The sequence below is a fragment of the Aethalodelphis obliquidens genome, unplaced genomic scaffold, assembly GCF_003676395.1.
Source record: "Aethalodelphis obliquidens isolate GAN/ISIS:26980383/991018 unplaced genomic scaffold, ASM367639v1 scaffold124, whole genome shotgun sequence".
Classification (NCBI taxonomy): Eukaryota; Metazoa; Chordata; class Mammalia; order Artiodactyla; family Delphinidae; genus Aethalodelphis; species Aethalodelphis obliquidens.
In genome coordinates, this window is record NW_020838068.1 from 763,730 (window position 1) to 789,664 (window position 25,935).

The 25,935-nt window shown below is 44.7% G+C and overlaps 1 protein-coding gene across 4 annotated transcripts in view; it reads right to left on the reverse strand.

The window, feature by feature from the left end:
* ARHGAP22 (Rho GTPase activating protein 22) overlaps nt 1-9,731 on the reverse strand; it is a 194,756-nt gene extending 185,025 nt beyond the window's left edge. For 2 of the 4 annotated variants that reach the window (XR_003431127.1, XM_027098534.1), the window contains exon 1: nt 9,448-9,599. Coding sequence is in view for 2 of the 4 variants with exons in the window: in XM_027098534.1 (XP_026954335.1) it covers nt 9,448-9,499 (52 nt within the window). In the remaining 2 variants the exon portion in view is untranslated. Of the gene's footprint in view, nt 1-9,447 lie in introns of all 4 variants that reach the window. The other 2 variants (XR_003431126.1, XM_027098536.1) reach the window with 2 other exon arrangements.
* Nucleotides 9,732-25,935: the final 16,204 nt, after the last annotated feature.

The window sequence follows — 25,935 nt, forward strand, 5'->3', positions numbered from 1 at the left end:
ACAGCCCTGCCCCTCCCCCTCCTTCCCCAAACAGCATCAGTGTTTATCAGTGGGCTTCTATAAAGACAGCTGGCAGAGAGGGCACTGAGTGGAGGAGACACAGGGGTGGCAGGCCTTTCTAGCCCAGCTGGCGTCAGTGCTGTCTGTGTGTCTGGGTGTCACAGACTGGGGTTGGGGCTTATGCAGGAGCCCGGGGAGGAACAGGATGGAGGCCTCAGATTGCCTGACACAGCCCTGGCCCTCTTCCAGGAACCCCTGCTGCGGGCTACCTACCTGGCTGCTTCTTGCCCCTGCTCCAAAGGCCGACTTGGCTGTTCCCTGCTCTGGGACCCTGCACTGACCCAGGAGCAGCATTGAGACCCTCCTCCTGGTTCCCGCTCTTCTTGCACACCCTCCACCAGAGCCCTGTGCTTCTGCAGACCAAGAGCTCCTTGAGAGGAGGACTGCATCTCTGCATATGTGTTCAAGCATCTAGAACAATGACTGTTGGCCAACAGTACAGGCTCGACAAACATTTGTAGACCTACGGCTAAGGTATGCCTGGGGGGGACAGTGGGAGGCAAGCAGGGAGTCTTCACTCAAGGTAACTTTGGCTGGCACACAAAGTCCAGAATGCCGGGAGGCAAGTCAGGAGGGGTAGGATAAGGGGTGCGGGGACAGAGCTGCTCACAGAGCAGAGACGTGAAGGCAAAAGGCCACGTGCAGGATGCAGTGTGGGTGGGCTGGGGTCTGAGGGGCTTCCTCAGGCTGGCTGGAGCTTTAGCTTAATTCTGAGAGTTCTTCCAGTGTGAAGGGCCAGAGCGAGTGGGTGGGACAGTCAGAGAAGATGCCCTCTATATACACTTGGCCACCATCCCTACCAGATCAGTCCCCGAGAAGCTGATCCCCCCAGAAGCTAACCAGATCTCTGGTTGAATACTGCTGAGTCCCCTGCAGATACAGACAGGCCCCAATGCAGTATCTATGGTGTCGGGTGCTGGGCAGGGGCAGATGCCACGGATCATTGCTTGTGTGAGGCTGGGCAGTGGGTGTCTCTCTTCACTCACAGAGCTGCTGCCCAGAGCACCCCACAGGGAATGCATGACGGATGGTTGGATGGATGGATGGACGAATGGTGTTGGAGTTGCTGAGATATGATAGTTAGAGAACAGAGAATGCTGAGGGTCAGTCAGGAATGGCACCAAGCAGTCCTCCCCACACCTGTCCCTCCTTCTGTGCCACCTCCCAACAACGGCACCTCCTCCCTCCCTCCTTTCCACATGAGCCAGACACCCAGCTCTGTGCATTCCATATTCTTAGACTGTTCTGTCTCTACCACCACTATATTGGTCCAACTTCTCATCAGCCCTTCCCTGAACTGTTGAAATGTCCCCCTGCCCGGGCCTCTTCCCCCTGCCCACCGGCTTCCCCTCCCAGAGCCATCCTGCTGGAATCTTAGAATGGCCTCACATCTTCCGTGAGCTTCCCATATCCAAAACCAGAGAATAAGAACCCGTGATGGCTTTCTAATACAACTTGGCGAGGCTGAAGGACACGTCCCAGGCTTCCCTTTCTTGTATGTTTCCCACAGGCTACAGGGAGATTCTTGGGAGATTTGAGAGACTGAAGGGAAGCAGCAGCCATTTTGCAGCACGTGGGCATTATTGCTGATAAGCTGATTCATCTCATTGGCATGAAGCAGCAGCTAGACCTGCCATTGTCCCTCCTTCCCACAGAGCCTCTTCAGCTTCTCTGACTCCTGGGCCATGTACATGTGTCTTCAGCTCTGTGACAAAGGTCTGGAATTCTGCAGAAATACTTTGCAACACCAAAACCAACTGCATGGACATCCTCAGTGCCTTCCCTGTCCGGCACTGCCAACCATTGTCCATCTTTTTTCTCCACCATCTCTTGAACCCACTGTCCCCTTTATATTCTTACTGACTCAGATCCTCAAGGAGGCTACCTGACCTCCATTCGTCTTCATTCAGTTATTCAACAGTCATTAAGCATATACTGCATGTCAGACATCATTCTAGGCACTGTGAAAACAGCTCTAACCTTAACTTTCACCCTTCCCTCCTTATTCTAAGTGGTGCTTGAATAGTGACCAAAGGGGTAGTAGCAATAAAGCCTGCAGAATAGAGCCTGTATCTTAGTAGGAGAGGGGAGACAGATAGTAGATGAAATAGGTAAGTAGGAGGCAGGACTTCTAGCTATGTCTGAGTGATGAGGTCAGCAAAACCTCTTCGCCAAATGCAACTATAAATCTGGACAAAACTGACAAAAACAACCATTTCCATACTCTGAAATTGACCAAAGGCACGCAACAATCACTTATGCTTGAAAAACTGCTATACTTTAGGTTAGAACAGTGAGAGTCTGTGGTGTTCTTGCCAAAGGGTGCTTCTATCCCACTTTCCCCAGCCCAGTCCTCACAGAGGTTCTGCCAGGGTGGGGCACATCCTGGGGACCAGCAACTTTGCTGACGAAGTCAAAAGTGGCTTATTCAATTTTGAGCAGTGGGTGGTGCCTACACCCAGAGGCATTGTCAGTGGAATAGACAATCTTGGCAGCAAGTGAATGGGGAGAACTTATGCTGTGTCTGAGTTTTTAGTCATTGTTGGGGCAAACATGTGCCTGGCTTAGGGTGCATGCACATGCAGTGGAGACCAGAGAGGGCTCAGGGTACCCATACACTCCTGCCAACCCTAAGACTGTGGCAAATGCAGAGGTAATGTGAAGAGTCCAGCAGAAAGTAAAAGCCAGGGCAAACTTGAAGAACTTGAAAACAATCTGAACTTTGACTGCGTTTCCCTACCTCACGCAGATCTACTGGCAGAGAATGGAAGTTCTACTAGTTCAAGGTTTGAATGCAACATCTGTCCAATCATTGGCTGATCACTGAACTACACAGAAACAGAGGTGACCCCTAGGAAGCCAGTTTAAAAATAAAAGGAAGAATAAACAACAAATATAACCAGAGATATTAGTGACTGCATATTGTAGAGGAGACAGATTTAACAGATTTATCCCAGGCAAGTTACCAAACAATTCAACAACAACATTGTTTAGGTGAGTAAATTAGAATTCAGAGTTCCTACAATACATTATCTAAAATACCCAGTTTTTAATTAAAAAATCATAAGTGTACAAAGGAAAAGGAAAGTGTGACCTATACTTAGGAAAAAGGCCAATAGAAACTCTCTGAATATTCCCAGATTTTTGTATTTAGCAGACAAATACTTTTAAAAAACCCTATGTAAATACATTTAAAGAACTAAAGGGAACATGTTTAAAGAATTAAAGGGATGCATGATAATAATGAATCAACACATAGGGAATCTCAATGAGATAGAAAATATAAAAAAACCAATGGAAATTCTTGAGTTGAAAGTCCAATAATTGAAATGAAAAATTCACTAAAGGGGCTCAACAGAAGATTTGAGATGGCAGAAGAAAGCATACATGAACTTTAGAACAGAGCTATAGAAATAACCCAATCTGAAGAATATAGAGAAACACGGAACAAAACAATTGAAGGAAAAAGAACAGACTCTCAGAGATCTTTGAAGCAACAATAAGTATGCCAATATATGTGTAATGCAAGTCCTAGAAGGAGACAAAAGAGAGTAACAGAAAAATTATTTCAAAAAAATAGTGGCTGAAAACTTCCCAAATTTGATGAAAAATATCATGTTTCACATGTAACCAACTTAAAATATCCCAAGCAGTTTTAAAATACAAAGAGATTTATAGTTCAACACTTTAGAGTCCAACTCTTGAAAGATAAAGAGAAAATCCTGACAGTGGCAAGAGAAAAACTTGTCCCCCTCATCACATGGAGGGGGACATCAACACGATTAACAGCTGACTTCTCATTTGAAACAATGGAGGCTAGAAGTGGAAGGCCATATTCAAAGGGCTGAAAGAAAAATAAAAACCATTAACCAGGAATTTTGTATCCAAATAGCTGTCCTACGAAAATGAAGGCAAAATTAACACATTCCCAGATAAACAACAACTAACAGAATTCCTTGCTGGCAGACCTGCCTCATAAGAAACACTAAAGGAAGTTCGTCAGGCTGAAAGGAGATGACACCAGGTGGCGACCAGCATCCACAGGAAGAGATGAAGCACACAGGAAATCATAAGTACATGGGTTAATATGAAAGACTCTATAAATATAGATTGTCTCATTTCTTCTCTTAACATCTTTTAAAGACTTAACTGTGTATAAAGCAATAATTATAATAGTGTCCTTTGGGGTTTATAAGACATAGATGTAATACATATATGACAATAATAAAACGAAGGAGAAGAGAGGAAATGGAACTACCTTGGAGCAAAGTTTTTATGTTTCACTGGAATTAAATATTAATCTGAAGTAGATTAAGATAAAATGCATATTGTAATCCCTAGAAGAAGCACTAAGAAAATGACACAAAAATATAGTAAAAAAAAATCAATAAAAAATTAAAGTGGTATACTAGAAAACATCTAATACAAAGAAGATGGTAAAGGAGGAAAAGAGGAATAAAAATAAAGGAGACATATAGAAAACAAGTTACAAAATGGAAAATGTAAACCCAATCATATCAATAATTTCATTAAATGTGAGTGGTCTAAATATCCCCATTCAAAGGGCAAAGACTGTCTTCATGAACTAGCAAGATCTAATTATATGCTATCTATAAGAGACACACTGTAGAGTCAGTGATACAAACTGGTTGAAAGGAAAAGGATGGAAAAAGGTATGCCATGCAACAGGAACCATAAGACAGCTGGAACTGGCTATATTAATATAAGATAAAATAGACTTTAAGAAAAGAAACATTACAACAAAGAGGAACGTTTTACAATGATAAAAGGGTGAATACATCAGGACGCTATGACAATTATAAACATACACAGACTTAAAAAAAGAGCCTCAAAATACATGAAGTAAAAAGTGACAGTAGACAGTTGAATAATAAGAGTTGAAGATTTCCCTACACCAATCTCAATAAATGACAGAACAACTAGACAGAATATCAGTAACAATATAGAAGGCTTAGACAACACTATTAACCAATTTGACCTAAGTGATATATATAGGACACTCCTTACAATGACAGCAGAACATACATTATTTTCATGTACATATGGAACATTCTTCAGAATATGCCCTAAAATAATAAACCAACTGGTGAGTGTATAAGCAAAATGCACATCCATATATTATTCAGCTAAAAAGGAACAACTACTGATACACACAAGAACATGAATGAACCTCAGAAACTTTATGCTAAATGAAAGAAGCCTGATGCAAAAGACCACATAGTATATGGTTCTACTTATATAAAATGTCCAGAAAAGGCAAATTTATAGAGACAGAAGGCACATCAGTGGTTTCTCAGGCTTGGGGGCAGGAGAGGGGATTAATTGCAGATAGTCAGGAGGGAATTTTTCCGGGTGATAGAAATGTCTAAAAACTGGATAATGGTGATGGTTGGATAACTCTATAAATTTACCAAAAATTACTTAATTGTACACTTAGAATGGGTGAATTTTATCCTGTGTAACCTACATCTCCATAAACTGTTAAAATATAGAAATATATGAGATAATAACAAATGCTATGAAGAAAAATAAAGCAGAGAAGGATAGGAATGTCAGGGCGGGATTCAACTTGTGCAGTCATTGGTGTGGTTTGCCAACCCTAACCCTAACCCTCCCTTCCAGGCATGTGGTCGGACTGTACTTCCTGGACCCCTCGTGGGTAGTTGGGGCAATGTCCAGGCTGAGGATTTCACTGCTGACATGAGACCCTTCTGGAGCTCAAACTCTCCCTTTGCTATCTGGCCTCGCCACCAGCAGCACTTGAAATAATGGTTGTTCCATTAGCCTGGGTCTTTGAGTCACTGTGATGGGCAGGTGACCCGTGACCCAGTTACTGTGTAACTTATCCCATTGTGCCACAGACAGGCAGTCAGTGAAAGCCTCAAGAGAAGGTGACATTTGGGCAAAAATCTGAAAGAGGTGAGTTTGTGAGTCATATGGATATCTGAGGGTTAGGGTGCTCTGGAGAGAGGGGAGAGCACATGCAAAGACCTGGCATGTCTGAGGAAGAGCAAGGAGGCTGGTGTTGCTGGTGCCAAGCAAGCGGGGTACGTAGGAGATGATGTGATGGGTAATGTTGGGCCGGGTGGAAGAGTGACATGGGGATCCACTGGGGTGTGTTGAGTGAATGACAGATCTAATCTGATATAGGTTTAAGAAGAGCCTGTTCCAGTTGCAATATTGAGAATAGATTAAAAGGCCATGGGCAGAATCAGGAAGACCAGTGAGGGCGCCTTTGTAAGAATCCAGGTGAGAGCTGACTTCATACCCAGCTGCCATGACATTCTTCCTATAAACAGTTCTGATCAGTCCTATTCTTAAAACTTTCAATAGCTCCCTATTGCCCATAAGAAAGAGTCCAAGTTTCTCAAAGTGACATCAACCTACCTTTCCTCTTGTATCACCCACCACTCCCCTTCCTATATCTTCAGTTCTCCTCTCTCTGAATCTCCTGTTCTCCCAGGACATACTCTTGCCTCCCTACCTGGGATCTCGTGGTCTCCTCACATCCCTGTATCACAGCAGGGAGGGGTGAGGGTATGCTCTGGAAGAAGGAAAAGTAAGCAAAGCCACAGAATTGGGAAGGCCTGGAGAAGGGGTGTGATGGAGGATGCCCATTCCAAGCTGCCCCCTGGCCTTGGTCCTGAAGGTCAGCTTGTGGGCCAGGGAACTGGGGACCTGTAGGAATGGCTTCAGAGCTACCTTCTTCTCTGTGGACTCTCTGGCCTGGTATGGGCAGGGGCCGCCATCTTGCTTCCCACTGTGAATCTGACGTCCAGTGGCTATTCATGGAGGGTCAGCTAACAGGGAGAAGTCACCACCTTGGCAGAGAACCAGGCAGCTCAGTGAGCAGAAGTTTGGGAAGCTGGGAGCAAAGAGACTGCACCTGGTCAGACCAGGCAAGACAGTGGCACGGGAAAAGCTCACAAGAGGTGGAGCTAAAGGTGGTCCCCATGGCTGGGTAAGAGTTTTAGCACAGCGCCCCCCAGGGAGAGGCCAAGACCTGTAGAGGTTGGCCTCTGACTTCCTGCTACATGGCAGGTCCTCAACTTGGCAAAATTATAGGCAAAGTGGTTAAGTGAAGTACAGAAGCTCAATTTAACTCCAAAGAATCTTCTGTTTGCCCCAATTCCCTGAAAATCTCAGTTAAAAGCAAGCTCAAGTTCCCCAATAATCTCCTCTAGAATATATGGGGGGAGAGAGAGAGAGAAGGGAGGGTCAGAGAAAGAGAGAAAGACAGACAGATAGACAAAGACAGAGAGAGGGAGAAGAGACAGGGCTGAATTAGAGAGACCAGAGACGGGGCAGGACACTCCCCTGTGTTGGCTGACTCTCCCGTCCTTTCTGAAGCTTCCGTAGAACGGCACGGCTCCTCCTGTCTTACAAAGCTGCCGAGCTGTTTGTGGTCAGATAATAATTTAAAAATTAATTCAGTCTAAAGGAATAAAGTTCCAACACATGCTATAATGTGGATGAACCTTAGAAACATTACTCCAAGTCAAAGAAGCCAGACACAAAAGGACACACGCTGTATGATTCGATCTATAAGAAATATCCGGTATAGGTAAAGCCCATAGAGAGAGAAAGCAGGTTAGTGGCTGCCAGGGCTGGGGGAGGTGGGAAGCAACTGCGTCATGGGGGTGGGGTTTTTTGGGGGGTGATAAAAACGTTCGGGGGCTTCCCTGGCGGCACAGTAGTTGAGAGTCCGCCTGCCGATGCAGGGGACGTGGGTTCATGCCCCGGACTGGGAGGATCCCACATGCCGCGGAGCGGCTGGGCCCGTGAGCCATGGCCGCTGAGCCTGCGCGTCCGGAGCCTGTGCTCCGCAATGGGAGAGTCCGCGACAGTGAGAGGCCCTCGTACCGCAAAAAAACAAAAACAAAAAACAAACCGTTTTGGAACTAAAGAGAGATGGTGGCTGTGGGACACCTTGAAATTGCCACTGAATTAATTATTCACTTTAAAATGGTTAATTTTATGTGAATTTCACAACAAAAATTTAATTCAATCAAATTCTTTAAATTCAGGTATCTCATGCAATAGCTCATTTGTCGTTTTCTCAAACAATTAGCATCTGTACTCTGAAGCCGGGGACATCTGCTACACCACGGGAATCTGGTGGCTGGAACCTTCCACAAAAGTGTGACGGTGACTTTTCCTTTCAACTCAGATGATGCCATAAACCCAGATGAGAGAAAAATACTGGATATTTTACAGACCACTCCCCCACCCCAACGCACTAGGACTAAACAGAGGTAAAGGCTAATCTCAGCTGCTCTCCACCCCCTATTGTAGAAAGGAGGCTCCAGAGAGGTTAAACGTGTAAGAAGGGTCCCACAACACGTGTCCAGCCCAGAGTGGAATTCTGGCGACCTGGCTCTGCGGACCCAGAGCTTGACTCAGCATCCCTGTGGATACGTGTGCAGACCATAGCAAAGGCTGCTGTGTGGTCTGGGGGCTCTGGGCTGTGTCTGATGGCTCTTGGGCCTGGCTACACACTAGGTTCACCTGGGAACTGCTGACATCCACCCCACACCAATTAAGCCTGATCTCCAGTATTCAAAAATGCCTGGGGAGGGAATTCTCTGGCAATCCAGCGGTTAGGACTCCATGCTTCCACTACAGGGGGCACGGGTATGATCCCCGGTCGGGGAACTAAGATCCCTCATGCCACGTGGCATGGCCAAAAATAAAAACATGCCTGGGGATTTTTAAAAGCTCCTGCATGATTCTAACATAAAGCCAGGTTGAGTACCACTGACTGCGTTTCTCCTACTAGTATCTGGGATTTCAATCATCACCTGAAGGCACTCAGGTCCAGAGAACGTGAGATGTCACTGCACAAACACTCAGCCAGCACCTGTTTGACTCACCGAGCTAGTCAGCACTTGTATGACCACACAGCGGTTTGTCCCACTTTGTCTAAGTCACCTCCTGGACACTTTACTGAGGACTACTGAACCATCCTCATTGTTTCTGAATTAACTGTTAGCTGGATTGTTTCCAAGCAAGATACAGGGCAGCCTCAGAATGCACAGCCTTCCCTGTGATGGCCTTTTGTACCCATGGTCTGTGGGCACAGTGATTCTTACAGACTCTGAATGTCATCAGAGCCCTGAGCCACTGGAGCCAGGGTCCCTGCCAATCGTGGTCACGATGAAGGCTCTGTTTTTCAGGCAGACATGAACCAGCTCCCGAGTTCAGGGGTGAGGGCTGAGCCATCAGTCAGTGCCTGGGCCCTGGCCACAGACGCCCCTAGGTGCTCTCAGATTACAAGACCAAGACAGCTTCTTTGGGTGGCCACAAATGAGCCCATCCCTCAAGCAAGAAGCCAAGCCACCACATAGAATAAAATAAACTTCTTACCGAAATACCTGGCTGCAAACGTTCTTCTTTTGCTGGAAGCTGTCGGCAACATAACGAAGCTGGCAGTCTATGTGCAAATTTCTTGTATATCCTTTTTATAAAGAGCCAACCACATCCTCAAGCAGACACGCTAATTCTTGTTTTCCAGTAACAGGAGATCAGCATCTATAGAAGAGAAATATATTTAGAATGCCCTTTATCTGGTGTTTTCTTGGGTTTCCAACAAGAAGCCTCACTGTGAGGAATTAGTCCCTTTAATGCAAGTGTACCAGGGATCTTGGGATGGCCTTGGGCAAGTCAGACCTCTGGGTATCAGTTCCTCAAATCTGTAAAATGGGAACAAGAATGAACCACCCCTCAGAGTGAACGATGGGTCAACGAGATGGCGGGTATAAAACAGCAAAGCCCTCCACACGTCAGATGCTATGTTTGATCTTTTCAATCAGATGGCCTGGATTTAAAAGGAGCTGTGTTTTCCAGAGAGCTTCAAAACAGCTACAAACAATAACCTGCAAACGTGCAATGTGACTTCCAGGACTCTCACCTGATGTGCACGGCAGTCCTGTTAGTGGAGAGACAGAGGATGCGGACCCCACCCCTAGATGGAGAAACAAAGCCCCAGCAGCACCCGTGGCAGACCCTCACGTGGTACACTGCTGCTAACAGCATGGCTTCTCATTCTATTTCTGGAAATTTAGCATCATTATTTCATAATTTACAGTTGTGGAAAGTGGAAAAGAAAAATCCTGATTAGGAAACAGCGAAGTGACATTTATGAAGCCCTCAACATCATTGACATCGTGGTCTTGGCAATCTAAGGGACAGGCAGCTCCCGGGGAGGGGGGGGCAGTGTTATCGTGTTTAAATACACATGGAGTTTATACAGTCTGAGAAGCAACTCTTGGTGGGGACACCCAACAGAATGTTCTCCCAACTACCCTTCTTATTTCCTTTGCTTCCCTGCCTCTGCTGTGTTGAGTTTGTTTCGTGTTTGTGATTATAGAACCAATCACTGTTACGCAGATAAAACAAGCATAGCCAGCACTCATTGTTGGCGTGTCCCCTCCACCCTGGGGCTGTGGGCTGCTGGACAGTACTCCGCAGGCTGCACTGGGGCAGTGTCACCTCGCTCCATGCCTTGGTGACCAGGCACAGCTCCTGCTGCTGGTGTTCTGAGGGGAGCATTAGGACAATCCAGTGGAGGGGCCAAGCTGCGCACTGGGGAGTGACCTGGGGCAGCTGGGAGCAGAAGCTGGTGGGTGAGAGCAAAACTGCTTGAAGAGAACAACAAAGCCCCAACCAGAGATGCCAGTGTGCCCTTGGGCCCAAGTGAACGGTGGTTTGGCTTGCAAAGGGAAGCCGGGGCAAAAAGCAGAGTGAGAAGAGTGATGAAGCCCAAAGTACAGAGGCAGCAACAGAGCAGAGCCAAGGAGCTAGAGGAGCGTCAAGCCTGAGACCCTTGGAACTGGGACAGACCTAAGAGGCCCTTGCGGACAGAGTGACATCTCTCTATATACTCTAAGCATCCAGGGGTGGGAGGGTGACGGAGGGGGTGGGGAATGAGAGGAAGAAGCCCATCCCATGACCCCATGACCTAGTGTAGTAAGGGCTTTAGAGTTTAAAAATCTGGGTCCGTGTCCAGGTCCAGGGTTTTTTTTTTCCCCTAGTAGTGTGAATCTGGATGTGTAGCTGAAATAGGGTTACCAGATTTAGCAATTAAAAATACAGAATGCCCAGTTATATTTTTAGTATAAGTGTGTTACAAATATTTCATGGGACATAATATCTACTATAAAGGTATTCCTGGTTGATATTCATTGTTGATAACTGATCTGAAATTCTGATTTAACTGGGTGTCCTATATTTTAGCTGGTTACTCAGCCTTCTGAGTATCCATTTTAGCTTTGGTTAAAAGAGGATGATCAGGTAAGAATCTTTCAGTTTCTGGAAAAAAAAGACAATCAAAATTGGCTTAAAAGATAAGGGGGTATATTTTGGCTTCTTTAGTGAGAAAGTTCTTGTGATATGGACTTCAGGTATGGTTAGATCCAGCAGCTTGACAATGTCAACCAAATCAGGTTTTTTGGTTTTTTTTTTTTTTTCTTCCAGTTCTCTTGTTTGCTTCCTGAGGTGTCTCCTTCATCTTCATCAAGGTTGCCTTATTATTAAAAAAAATGCTGGAGGTGGAGATCAAGGTGGTGGAATAGAAGGACCTGGAACTCACCTCCTCCCACAGATACATCAAAACTACATCTACATGTGGGACAATTTTCACAGAATACCCACTGAACACTGGCAGAAGATCTCATATAACCAAAGCTGCAAGAAAGATCACCACATAATCGGGTAGGAAGAAAGAAGAAAAAGGAATTGGGATAGGACCTGTGCCCCTGGAAGGGAGCTGTGGAAGAGAAAATGTTCCCTCACCCTGGGAATGCCCTTCACTGGCTGGGAGATCAGCCAGGACAGACAGGGAGCTGTAGAGGCTCAGAGAAGAATGCAGCAGCCAGTTTGTGGCAGGCAGGGCAGAGAGAGACCAGCACAGATGGTCCTGGCCACCTTGCTGCACGTCCTCCCAGCCCGAGTCGTGCACCTGCTGGTGTGCACAGTGGCTGGATGTGGAAACTCGAGCTTCAGTGGACAGACCAGGGGAGAGGACATGATGTGGCTGCATGGAGACAGCCCAAAGGGCCTGGAGTGTGGCCAGGCTGCAACTGGGGGTGTGTGCGGGACAGAGCCCAGGTCCACCTACGAGCCCCATTGTCAGTGCATGTGAAGGGCGAGTGGTTGGCCCCACCACAGCAGCCTCAGCATGCTCAGAGCAGGCGGCTCCACCACCAGGAGATCCGAAAGCACGCAAGCTCTGGCAGGCTGCCCACATGTGGAGGTGGGGCTGAAATCGGAGCCCATTCCCCGTGAGTGCACAACTTGGAAAGCAGGGCTGAAATCTGAGCTGATTCCCTGCAGCTGCAAGATTTGGGTGGAGACGTGTGAGTGCAGCACCTGCAGGACATCCCAGAGGATTACTGGCGCTCCCCTGGCTAGGATGGGTCTGACATCAGCAGTGGTGGGTTTTCTGGGTACACACACTGAGAAGCTGATTCCCAGCTCTCCCATAGAGGGTCTGGGTGAATGACTACAGTGGGTGCTGGTGGATCTGTGCCAACGGCTTTGTCAGCACAGCGCCTGAGGAACATCCGGGCTGATTGCCTGTGTTCTCATGGCTGAAGTGAGGCTGAGGGAAGTGCCAACAACAGTGTACTTTGTGAGCACACACAGTGGGTGACAGGTGACAGCACAGAGCACACATCCTGGTGGACATCTCCTGTGGAGGAATACTCAGTGGCTCCACCCCCAGCAGGAGCGCTCCAGTCCCACCTACCTCCCACTGAAGCTTAGAACCAGATCTGGGGGCTTCTCCTCCAACAACTGGGGAGCAGACCCTGCCCCAACAGGGCTGTGACAACCATAGAGCAAAGAGGAGGCCCTGCTCAACATCCAGTTCAGGCTCTGGTCACCACAACACCAATCACATCCCCTATCAAGGGGATAATGGCCAGCACACCCTAAGGAAAGACATGGCAGGCGTCCATACCAAAAAGCCCTCGCACCAAAAACATTAGACTCACGAAGGCTACACAGGGACACTCCCACACGAAAACAGCCCTTCAAGACTACAGCAGATAACTGTTTCTCCTAAATTCAGAGTCTGAGAAATATAAGTAAAATGAAGAAGCAGAGGAACCGCTCCCAATGAAAAGAATAAGAGACTTATCCTGAAAAAAACAAACAATGAAACAGACCTCTCCAGTCTGCTAGACCCTGAGTTCAAAAAGGAGGTAATAAAAATATTGAAGGGATTAAGAAAGGCTATCAATAGAAAAGCAGATCACTGTAACAAGGAACTAGGAGCTATAAAGAGGAGCCAGTCAAAATTAGAAAACTCAATTGCCAAGATGAAGACCAAGCTAAAGGCAATAAATAGTAAACTAAATAATGCAGAAGAATGAATGAGTGGTCTGGAAGATAGAATAATGGAATCACCCAATCAGAACAGCAGACAGAAAGACAAAAATTTTAAAAAATGAAAGCAATATATGAAACCTATGGGGTAATATAAAGCATGCCAATCTATGCATAATAGGGATCCAGAGGAGAAGAAAGAGAAAAGGGTATCAAAAACGTATTTGAAGTAATTATAGCTGAAAAATTCCCAAACCTAAATAAGGAAACAGATATCCAGGTACGGGAAGCACAGAGGGTTCCAAACAAGATGACCCCAAACAGACCTATACCAAGACATATTATAATTAAAATGGCAAAATTTAAAGATAAAGAGAGGATTCTAAAGGCAGCAAGAGAAAAACAAAGAGTTAGTTACAAGGGAACCCTGATAAGGCTATAAGCTGATTGCTCTACAGAAACATTGCAAGCCAGAAGGGAGTGACAAGATACATTCAAAGTCCTGAAAGGGAAAAACCAGCCATGTAGGATACTCTACCCAGCAAGATAATCATTTAGAATAGAAGAAGAAATTATTTTTCAGACAAGTAAAAACTAAAAGAATACAGCAATACTAAACCTATTCTAAAAGAAATATTGAAAGGTCTTCTTTAAATAGAAAAGAAACAAGAATCTATAGGAAACAGAAAATCACAATAGGAAAAACAAATATATAAAAGGATTGTAGATCACTTAAGTAAACAAGTACATAGATTTTTAAAAAATCAAAAAAATTTGTGAAAGCAATTATAACTATAATGAACAGCAAAAGGATAACACTAAGATATAAAACAGGACTTCAAAGTCATAAAATGTGGAGGAGGGGAGTAAGAAAGTGTAGGGTTTTTGTAGAAAGTGTTTGAGCTTATATAAACATCAGTGTAAACCAAGTAGCTATAGTAATGGCTTAACATACTTGAAAACCAGGGTAACCACAACTCAGAAACATATAATTGATTCACAAAAACCAAAAAGAAGAGAAAAGCATAATACAAAAGAAAACCATCAAACCACAAAAGGAAAAACAAAAAGATAAAGAAACAAAGAAGAAATACAAAGAAACAAAGGAATCAATTGGAAAACAAGGTTCAAAATGGCAATAAATACATACTTATCAATAATTACCTTAAATGTTGATGGACTAAATGCTCCAATCAAAAGACACAGAGTAGCAGACTGGATAATAAAACAAGAGCCTGCAATATGCTGCCTACAAGAGACCTACCTTAGGGCAAAGGACACACATACATTGAAAGTGAGGGGAGGGAAAAAGATATTTCATGCAAATGGAAATGACAAGAAAGCAGGGGTAGTAATACTCATACCAGACAAAACAGACTTTAAAACAAAGGCCATAAAGAAATACAAAGAAGGACACTATATAATGATAAAAGGATCAATACAAGAACAGGATATTATACTCATTAACATATATGCACCCAATAGGAGTACCCAAGTACATAAAACAAATACTAACAGAAATAAATGGAGAAACTGATAGGAATACAATAATAGTAGGAGACTTTAACACCCCACTGACATCAATGGACAGATCTTCCAGACAGAAAATCAATAAGGCAACAGAGATCCTAAATGACACAATAGAATAGTTAGACTTAATTGATATTTTCAGGACATTACATCCAAAATAAGCAGAATACACTTTCTTTTCAAGTGCACATGGAACATTCTCTAGGATGGACCACATACTAGGACACAAAACAAGCCTTAACAAATTTAAGAGGATAGAAATTAGTTCAAGCATCTTTTCTGACCATAATGGCATGAAACTAGAAATGAACCACATAAAGAGAAAGGAGAAAAAAAACAATTACATGGAGACAAAACAACATGCCACTAAAAAACCAATGGTAACTGATGAAATCAGAGGAAATTAAAAAATACCTTGAGAATAATGACAATGAAAACTCAACCATATGAAATCTATGGGATGCAGCAAAAACAGTACTAAAAGGAAAGTTTATAGTTATACAGGCCTTCCTCAAAAAATAAGAAAAATCTCAAATAAACAACCTAACCTATCACCTAAAAGAATTAGAAAAAAAGAACAAACAAAACCTGAAGTCAGCAGAAGAAGGAAATAATAGAGGTCAGAGAGGAAATAAATAAAACAGAGATTTAAAAAAATAGAAAAAAAAATCAATAAAACCAAGAACTATTTTTTTGAAAGGATAAACAAATTAGACAGACCTCTGGGCAAGCTCACCAAGAAGAGAAGAGAGAGGACCCAAACAAAAAAATAAGAAATTAAAGAGGAGAAATAGCAACCAATACTGCAGGAAAAAAAGAGAGAATATTATGAACAATAATATGCCAACAAATTGGACAACCTAGAAGAAATGTACAAGTTCCTAGAAACATACAGCCCACCAAAACTGAATCAAGAAGAAATAGATTATTTGAACAGACTGATCACTAGAAGTGAAATAGAATCTGTAACAAAAAAACTCCCTGCAAATAAAAGTCCAGAACTGGATGGCTTCCCTGGGGAATTCCACCAAACATACAAAGAGGAACTTATACTGATCCTTCTCAAACTATTCCAAAAGACAGAAGAGGAGGGAACACTCCCAAAGTCATTTCATGAAGCCACCATCACCCTGATACCGAAACCAGAAAAAGATGCTACAAAAACAGAAACCTACAGGCCAATATCTTTGATGAATCTAGATGCAAGAAATCCTCAACAAAATATTAGTAAACCACATCTAAAAACTCATAAAAAGTATCATACAACATGATCAAGTTGGATTAAACCTAGGGTCACAAGTATGATTCAACATATGCAAATCAATCAATGTGATACATCACATCAACAAAAGAAAAGACAAAAACCACATGATCATCTCAATAGATGCAGAAAAAGCATTTGATAAAATTCAACATCCATTAATGATAAAAATACTCTCACCAAAGAGGGTATAGAGGGAACATATCTCAACCTAATAAAAGCTATTTATGACAAACCCACAGCCAACATAATACCCAACAGTGAAAAGCTGAAAGCCTTCCTGCTAAAATCTGGAACAAGACAAGGATGCCCACTCTCACCACTTCTATTTAACATAGTATTGGAGGTCCTATCCACAGCAATCAAACAAGAAAAGGAAACAAAAGTATCCAAATTGGAAGAGAAGAGGTAAAATTGTCACTATATGCAGATGACATGATATGATATATAGAAAACCCTAAAGACTCCCCACAAAAACAACTAGAATTGATAAATAAATTTAGCAAAGTAGCAGGATACAAGGTTAACATACAGAAATCTGTTGCATTTCTTTACACTAACAATGAAATACAGAAAGAGAAAGTAAAAAAAAAAATCCCTTTTAAAATTGCAAAAAAAAAAAAATACTTAGGAATAAACCTGACCAAGGAGATGAAACACTTATATGCTGAGAACTATAAAACATTGATAAAGGAAACTGAAGATGATTCAAAGAAATGGAAAGATATTCCATTCTCTTGGATTGGAAGAATTAATATTGTTAAAATGGCCATACTACTCAAAGCAATCTACAGATTTAATGCAAGCCCTATCAAATTATCTGTGACATTTTTCACAGAACTAGAACAAATAATCCTAAAATTTATATGGAACCACAAAATACCCAGAGTTGCCAAAGCAATTCTGAGGAAAAAGAACAGAGGTTGGAACCATAACCATCCCAGACTTCAGACAGTATTACAAAGCTACAGTAATCAAAACAGCATAGTATTGGCACAAAAACAGACACATGGATTAACAGAACAGAATAGAGAGCCCAGAAATAATCCCACACACCTACAGTCAATTAATCTTCAAAAAAGGAGGCAAGAATATACAATGGAGATAAGAGAGTCTCTTCAATAAGTGATGCTGGGAAAACTGGACTGCTACATGCAAAAGAATGAAATTAGAACATTCTTTAATACCATAAACAAAAATAAATGCAAAATGGATTAAAGACCTAAATGTAAGTGTGGATACTATAAAACTCCTAGAGGAAAACATAGATAGAACAATCTTTGACATAAATTGACGCAATATTTTTTTGGATCCACCTCCTAGAGTAATGGAAATAAAAGTAAAAATAAACAATTGGGACCTAAGTAAACTTAAAAGCTTTTGCACAGCAAAGGAAACAATAAACAAAACAAAAAGACAACCTACAGACTGGGGGAAAATATTTGTGAATGATGTGATTGACAAAGGATTAATTTCCAAAATATACAAACAGCTCTTATGGCTCAATATCAAAAAAACAAACAACCCAATCAAAATATGGGCAGAGGACCTAAATAGACATTTCTCCAAAGAAGACATACAGATGGCCAAGAGGCACGTGAAAAGGTACTCAACGTCGCTGATTATTAGAGAAATGCAAATCAGAACCACAGTGAGGTATCACCTTACACTGGTCAGAATTATCAAAAAGTCTATAAATAATAAATGCTGGAGAGGGTATGGAGAAAAGGGAACCCTCCTACACTGTTGTTGGGAATGTAAACAGTCACTATGGAGAACAGTATGGAGGTTCCTTAAAAAACTAAAAATAGAGTAGCATATGATCGAGCAATCCCACTCCTGGGCATGTATCTGGAGAAAACCATGGTTCGAAAGGGTATATGCACCCCAATGGTCACTGTAGCATGCTTTACAATAGCCTAGACGTGAGAGCAACGTAAATGTCCATCGACAGATCAATGGATAAAGAAGAGGTGTCATATATATATATATATATGTGTGTGTGTGTGTGTGTGTGTGTGTGTATATACATTATATGTGCGTCTGTGTATATATGATGGACTATTACTCAGTCATAAAAAGAATGAAATAACGCCATTTGTAGCAACATACATGGACCTAGAGATCACCATACTAAGTGAAGTCTGACAGAGAAAGACAAATATATGATCTCACTTATAGGTGGAATCTAAGAAAAATGATACAAATGAACTTACATACAAAACAGAAACAGACTCACAGACATAGAAAGCAAACTTATGGTTACCAAAGGGGAAAGGGTGAGGGGAGGGATAGATTAGGAATTTGGGATTAACAGATTCACACTACTATATATAAAATAGATAAACAACAAGGTCCTACTGTATAACACAGGGAACTATATTCAATATCTTGTATTAACCTATAATGGAAAAGAATCTGAAAAAGAAGATATATATATATATATATATAAACACAACATTGTAAATCAACTATACTTCAATTAACAAAAAGGTGTCAAGGTAATTCAGTGGGGAAAGGATAGTCTTTTCCATAAATGACGTTGTAACAGAGACACAGGGAAAAGAATGAACACCATGCACAAAGACTAACATGAAATGAAGCATAGACCTAGACATAAGCGCTAAAATTATTATGCTTCTAAAACAGTGCTACCCAATAGAAGTATAATCTGAACCACAAATCTGAGCCATAGATACAATTTAAAACTTTTTAGTAGCCACATTAAAAAACATAAAAAGTAATGGGTGAAAATAATTTGGATACCTTATTTAAGCTAAAACATTCAAAATACTATAATTTCATCATGTAAGCAATAAAAAGATTATTGATGAGGAAAAAAAATGCTGAACACCAACTTCAGGAGCTAATATTTCCTCCTGCATGTCTAGAGGTAAGAAAAAACATATCTCCCAGTGTCTCTCTCAGAAGCGCTGGGAAGGTTTCCCTCTGTATTTCTCCAAACAGCTCTTCCCTCACGGCCTTGACTGGGCAAACAATCTATCCCTGAAGCAATCCTGATGGTTGGGGAATAAGATGCGTTGATTGCCTAAAGCAACCTGGTCTCATCCCAGGAGCTGGGTGGAGTTGGCTTCCACAAAGCACCTGTGCTGGTACAGGATCCGTGTAGATGCTAAAAATAGATGTCAGGGTACTGTGATCAAGGGGAGCGGGGAAAGGCTCAAAAAATACAATGCCCACTGCAGGTTGCTCTAAGATAAATGACACTGACCCCCCAGGCGTGTGTGTGTGTGTGTGTGTGTGTGTGTGTGTGTGTGTGTGTGAGTAACAATGTTAGTTCTTCCCCTTGGACGTGTTGATTGCCCTTCCTTTCCTCCCCAACCCCTACCCTTCTCCTGGCTACCCAATCTCAGCTCTGCCACCACACAACAGAGGCCTCCCTGGTAGACAGTGAGCAGGGCCTCTGTCCTGTCTGTGCCACATGCCCTGGGCAAGTCCCTGCCCCTCACTGCCCACCTGCATCATGGGGGGAGTATATATGTGTATGAGTGTGAGTGTGGGAGGTTTGATTATACCGGCAGGGCTCTGGTTGGAGGAGTGACCTTCACTGACCTCAGTCTGCAGCAGGATGACAAGGCCCTGGGGCGTGGGCATCTGCTTTGGGGAAAACATGGGTGGAAGGGCAGGTATGGTGGGTTCTGCTCTCCAGCTGGGGGAGAGCGACCTCAGGGCAGAGTGGGGGGGGGGGAGAACCGCTCTCCAATCACCTACCCCAGCCCTTGCCTGCCCCTCATCTGCCTTTCTCAGCAGCTGTGCTCCAGTGCAGGCCACAGCCCAGCTTAGCTCAGCACAGTAGGGGCACAGCTTCCAGGCCTGCCGTGAAGGGCAGTCTTGGAGAGCAAGCTGGGGGATGACTCAGCCAGGAGCAGCTCTGGTTGGTACCGGCCACACAGCAAACGGGCTCACCGTGAGGGTGGGTGCTGGGAACACCAGGTCTTCCTGAACTCAGGCCAGTGTGCCCTGTACCTGGGCATCACCCCACCCACAGGCATTATTACTAATGACAGCTAGCACTGAGTAGGCACTGACTGTAGACCAAGCACATTAACCTGATAGCACCCAGAGGTGAATATTTCAGTGGAATTGCGAGTCATCCCAAGTCACACAGTTTAACATGGTGAAGATGGGGGTGTGATTCAAACCCAGATGGCTCTGGCAGTCACTGCCACCGCATTCTCCAAACTTAGACAGAGGGACCCTGTTGTCCTGGACTGGCCTAGGTGTTCACCCTATGCTTCCTCATTCATCTCCCACAGGGCCCCCCCGCTGCCAGCGTGTGTGAGCACGGGGTAAAGAGCACCCCATCACCGTGTGGGCATCTGGGCCCGGCAGGCAGGGGGAGGCCCAGGCTTCTAGGAAAGCTGCCTGGGTGTTGCCCGGCCAGGGGTCTGCTCACCTGGTACAGGGGAGCCGGACACCTCCATTTCCGCTGCCCAGAGCCTGCCGGGGGTTCCCTCTTCAAGACACTGCCTGGAGGAAGCGACCGGGCTCCCTTCCCCCTCTTCTCACCCCGGAGGCCCTGCCATGGCCTTGGCCCTGCCCCCGGCCCCCATGTGACCAGCGGGAAAGGGAGGAGGGCAGGACAAGGAGGAAGCTGCCCAGGCCGAGCATCATCGGTCAGATCCAGGCTCCCTGGCTCCTCGGGGCCTCTGGGGATGGTGCGTTGATGGCCGTCCCTGGTCTGCTAAGAGGCTGCAGCAATCTCGCCTCAGGAAACGTTCCACGGGTGAGGCTGACCTCCGCCAGGAAGGGCTGTGACAGGGCGGCTCTCGGTCTCTGGCCTGGGGTTTGACTTGGTACAGAGCGCCGCCTGGTGGGCACCAGCGGCACTGCCTCCCACGGCCCTGGACCCCTCCCTCGCAGCCCCATCTCTGCATCCTTCCCCGCCTCTGGACCCGCAAACGCCAACTCGCCCCACCCTCATCTGTAGCCTCACCTTTCTTGGGGCCATGCGCGGCCCTCGCAGGTTGTACAGGATTCCTGGGGCTTCCTATACGGTCTTCCTCCGAGCAGCTGAATTCCGCGCAGCTGATCCAGTCCTGTCTGGAGTACGAGGAGGAAGTTGGGGCTGGAGAAGTCATTAGCAGCGGAGGAGCCCTCAGGTGGCAGAGGGAGGAGCTGAGCCACTTCCCAAAGTTACAGCATCACCCACATCTCCCCACTCCGTGGACTGGGAAGCAGGTCGGAAAGGTTCAGTCCACTTCCCAAGGTGACAGATTACATCGCTGAGATTTGAAACCAAAGCCCGCTGATTCGAAAGGTTTTGAAAGCCAAGGCCAAGGAGGGAAGCAGGCAGATGGCCCTCAGTAACCTGCCTCCCAGTTGGGCTCTGGCGGGCAAAGAGCCCCCTTCTCCGAGAGTAGACCGGCCTCCCCCTCACCTGGACTCAGAGTGGCTCCTCACTCTTGTTCTCCCTGACCAAAGCAGATGGGGAGCTGGCCATGGACTGGTAGCCTTGGAAGCCTGATTCGGCATCTGGGCGGAGTGGGGCCTGGGGTGGAGGCTCGGCCAGTTCAGCCTCAGGAAGGTGATGATGGCAGAGGCGGGTGATCACCCATCCTAAGCACTGGGATAACCTCTTGCCAGTCCTTGGAGACTGCTGAGAGTGGGGCAGGGTGCGCCATGGTGGAGGGGAGTTGCTGGCACAGGTAAGGTGGCATACATCCTGCTGCAAGGCCAGAGCTCAGGGGTCCTGAGGAGCCAAGTGTAATGTCCTGCTCTTGGACCTTCCCATGAGGGACTCAGTTGGAAAGCAGAAGACTAGGCCTCCTCTGTGCTTGCACTGCTGAACAGAGAGTTCAGCCCTGCTGGGGGAGGCAGTGGAGCTGGTGTGGAAGGAACGAGCGGGCTGGAGTCAAGCAAAATTGAATTTGAGTCCTGCCATGGACACTTAGCTGGGTCACTGAGTAAGTTACACTGTTTCTCTCTGCACCCCATTCCCAATCTGTAAAATAAGGATAATAATACAGCTGACTCCAGGGTCTGTTGTGAGAATTAAGGAAAGTAAGTCATGCAAAGAACTCTGCTAAATGCTTCCCGCTGGTCCTCACAGCCACGATGCACCAGCACTTAACAGGGATCCAGGAAGGGCTCATTTCCTGCATATTTCTCCATCAGCGGCAGCAGCATTAATTAGGGCAGGGTTCGGTTCTTAAACTGGGTTTCCCGCACAGTTTAATAAATTCTGCATTTTAATTTAACACAATAAATTAAAAAGTAAGCCCTTTTTAGAAGGTGGGATTACCACCTGACACTCAAACACTCCCAGGTGATTTTAATGCCTGAGTTTGCATTTGTATTAAAACCAAATTGGCAGCAAGTGACGGAGAACGTGTCTGTCGTTAATGTTTAGCACGTTGGGCCCTGGTGAAGTGGGTTCCTGGGGGAGCCAGCAGCCAGATTGTGGCTGCCTCTTGGGAGAGTTTTCTGGGGCCTCCCAGGTGACTGGGTGGGGACCCACAACCCTCACCAGGAATCAGTCATCATCACTGAGATAACTGGCTTCCATGAAATTAGGGTTCTGTATAGGGGCTCTGAGGGCTTGGAAGTCCCCAGAAATCAGGGTGGCCACACAAAAATCCTCTGGAGGCCTCTGTTCAGTGAGCCATTGAACCCCAGCAGTCACAAATTCAGCCCGAACCACACTGTAAATCACATTTAATTAAGAGTTCCTAGGGGATATTTTGTTTTTACCTAGCAAAGTTTTGTTTTTCTAGTTGTTATAAGTTATAAGCATAGGGAGGCTACATATTGTTTTCTGAGTGTATTGAAGTTGATGCTGGAGCCCAGGGGTTGCTTCCCCCTTCTTTTGGAGAGGCTTCCCATTATTGGGTAGAAGAAACACAGAACTAATTATAAAATGGGTACTGAGCAATCCTGACTGTAATTGGCAACTGTGGCCACAAGATGGCGCTCTCAGCACACTGCTTCCGGCATTACTGGGTTTTCCAGCTGCGCATGGCCACCAGTCTGAGGAGGCCCTTCCTCGGAGGACGGGAGGTATCTGCCTCAGGGGGCTCAGGGGAGTCACCTGCAGAGCACACAAGGGAAACACATACTTCTGGGGGGGTCAGGGCTGGGACTAGGGTAAGGCAAATGAGGCATCTACGGTGCAAACTTTAAGGAGGCAGTGAGTGCCTCACCCTCGTCCAGGCCCTGGGTCTACTGAGCTGGGATGTGTATGTGAGTAGTGACATGGGCACTGGAGAATGGTCCCCAAGACCTTAGGAGAGAGGAAGATGCTTCTGCCATAGCTCTGGTCAGGTGGGGCCCTCCTAGCTGGGGCACTAAGGTTCCTTGTCTCCCCAAGATGGTATGGCCAGGGAAATCAGATGTACTTTCTGGGAGGGAATTAAGAGGAATGGATAAGGTGCTCCCCATCCCGGATCCCACTCGAATCAGAGGCAAGTGGGTGTGGTGAGCAGAGAGGCCAGCAGGGTGTGGCAGCTGAGCAGAGCGCTGGCCTGGAGGCCCCTATCCCGCCTGCAGCTCAGGCTTGCCCCAGCCTTTCATGGCTCCCACTGGATAGCGGAGGAACAGCTGTGCTCCAACAGAGGCACGAGACCCTGACACCTGTGGCAGGTGGGTCTCTGCCCAGGGTCTAGGTCCTCGGTATCACTGGTGACACTGCCCACAATGCAGTGGGCAGTGTGGCCCCTGGAAGCTGGGTGAGGAGAGCTGATTTGTGAAGAAAGTATGGGATGCCAGGTATACAGGTGGATGTAGAAATCAGCAAACATGTTGGTAAGTCTAAATCATCATTATGTATAAAAGAAATGAGCGTAATGAATTAAGGTGGGGTGTGAAGAACAGGGTGGAACTAAAATCACATACGACACAATAGCCAATACTGAACACAGTAACATGTGCAACAAGAGTGGGGAGAATCAGAGCATTCCGACTCCTGGGTACTTGGGGCTTTAGCTCCGGACGAGCACTGTCCAGTACAGATATACTGTAGGCCACACATGTAATTAAAACTTTTCTAGCAGCCACCTTCAAGAAAGACGCAGAAAGAAACTAAAAAATTAGTTTCATATTTTATTTAATGCAATATATGCAAAGTTTTATAATTTCAACATGTAATCAATATAAATATTATTATTGAAAGATTTTATGTTCTTTTTATACTAGTTCTTCCAAAATCTGGTGTGTAGTTTACATTTATAGTGCATCTCAATTTGGATGCTAAATTTCCATTGGAAATAGTTCATCTATATTTAGATTTCATAAAATTTAGAGTTGAAAGAGATGATTCCCCTATCCAAATTGCTCCAGACATCTGTCAAAGCTTTTCAGTAACTGTACTGTGTATCAATTTTTAAATTAAAATTTAAATTAATTACAATAAAAATGTAATTGTTTGGTTGATCCCATTTCAAGCGCTCAGTAGCCACAGGAGGCTAGTAGCCCTACTGTATTTCACGATGCAGCACTAGACATCTTAAAGTCAAGTATGCATGCTAAAATTTTAAGAGTAACAAGTGAAGAACAGAGGTAGAATGTATAACTTCCAAACCAGTAGAGGGAGATAAAGACAAAAAACAAAACAAAACAAAAACAAAACTATTTAATAAATTCAGCAGGAAGAAGAAAGGGAGAAAAAAAACTTAAAAGGAAAATCATGGCAAATGGAAACCCCAAAGAAGAAGGTAAAATATATATATAAATCTATCAGTAATCATAGTAAATGTAAACAGATTAAGCTTACATATTAAAAGGTAGAGATACTTGTTTGATTTTAAAAAGATTATGGCTGTATGCCAAGATACACCTAAAACACAAGAACAGAGAAATACTGAAAATACATGAATTGGATACACCAGCCAAAGAATAGCTAAAAGAAAACTTTGTAGTAATATTAATATAAGACATTGACAGATTAAGGAAAAGGGTTTATTGAGAATAAAGATTGTCAATATAAGATGATAAAAGAAACAAGTCACAGAGATGCGAAGGTCTTGAATCTATAAACAGCTAACAGTAAAGCTTGAAAGTTAGAAAACAAGCAAACACAAACCTATGACATAATGAGGAGAATTTGACAAATTCACAACCTTAATGGAAAACCTAGAGGTCATCCTGACCCACTCCATGAGTAAGCCTTACAATTACTTCTACTTCCAAGGTACATGCAAATCCGTCCTTTTCTCTCCATCCCCACTATTATCCCCCTAGGCAGGCCACCACCATTTCTTTTTTTCTTTTTTCTTTTTTTTTTTGGTTGCACCGTGTGGCATGTGGGATCTTAGTTCCCAGACCAGGGATCAAACCCGTGCCCCGTGCAGTGGCAGTGCGGAGTCTTAACCACTGGACAGAGAGGGAAGTCCCAGGCCACCACCATTTCTTGTCTGTCCTTATACAGGAACTTCCTCACTGGCTTCCACACATGCCCTGTTATCCCCAGGCTGTTCGTCATACAGCAGTAAAAAGTAAATAGGAAAAATATTTTACTATTTACATGCTTCCCATCATGCAAGTCTCAAGTCCAAACTCCCCTCCAGATCTTAGAAGGGCCCCCCAGAGGGCTCCTTGCCTGTTTCTTCCACTTGTCCCCACACCCTCCACTCCCCACACACCTTGCCAGCATTATGCTCTGGGTGTACTGGCCACTTAACTCCTTTTCTGCCCCAGGCCCTTTGCATCTGCTTCTCCCCCTTTTTGAGATTCTCCACACATAGTCTCTCAATAAACACTTTCAGTTTGTTGAATGA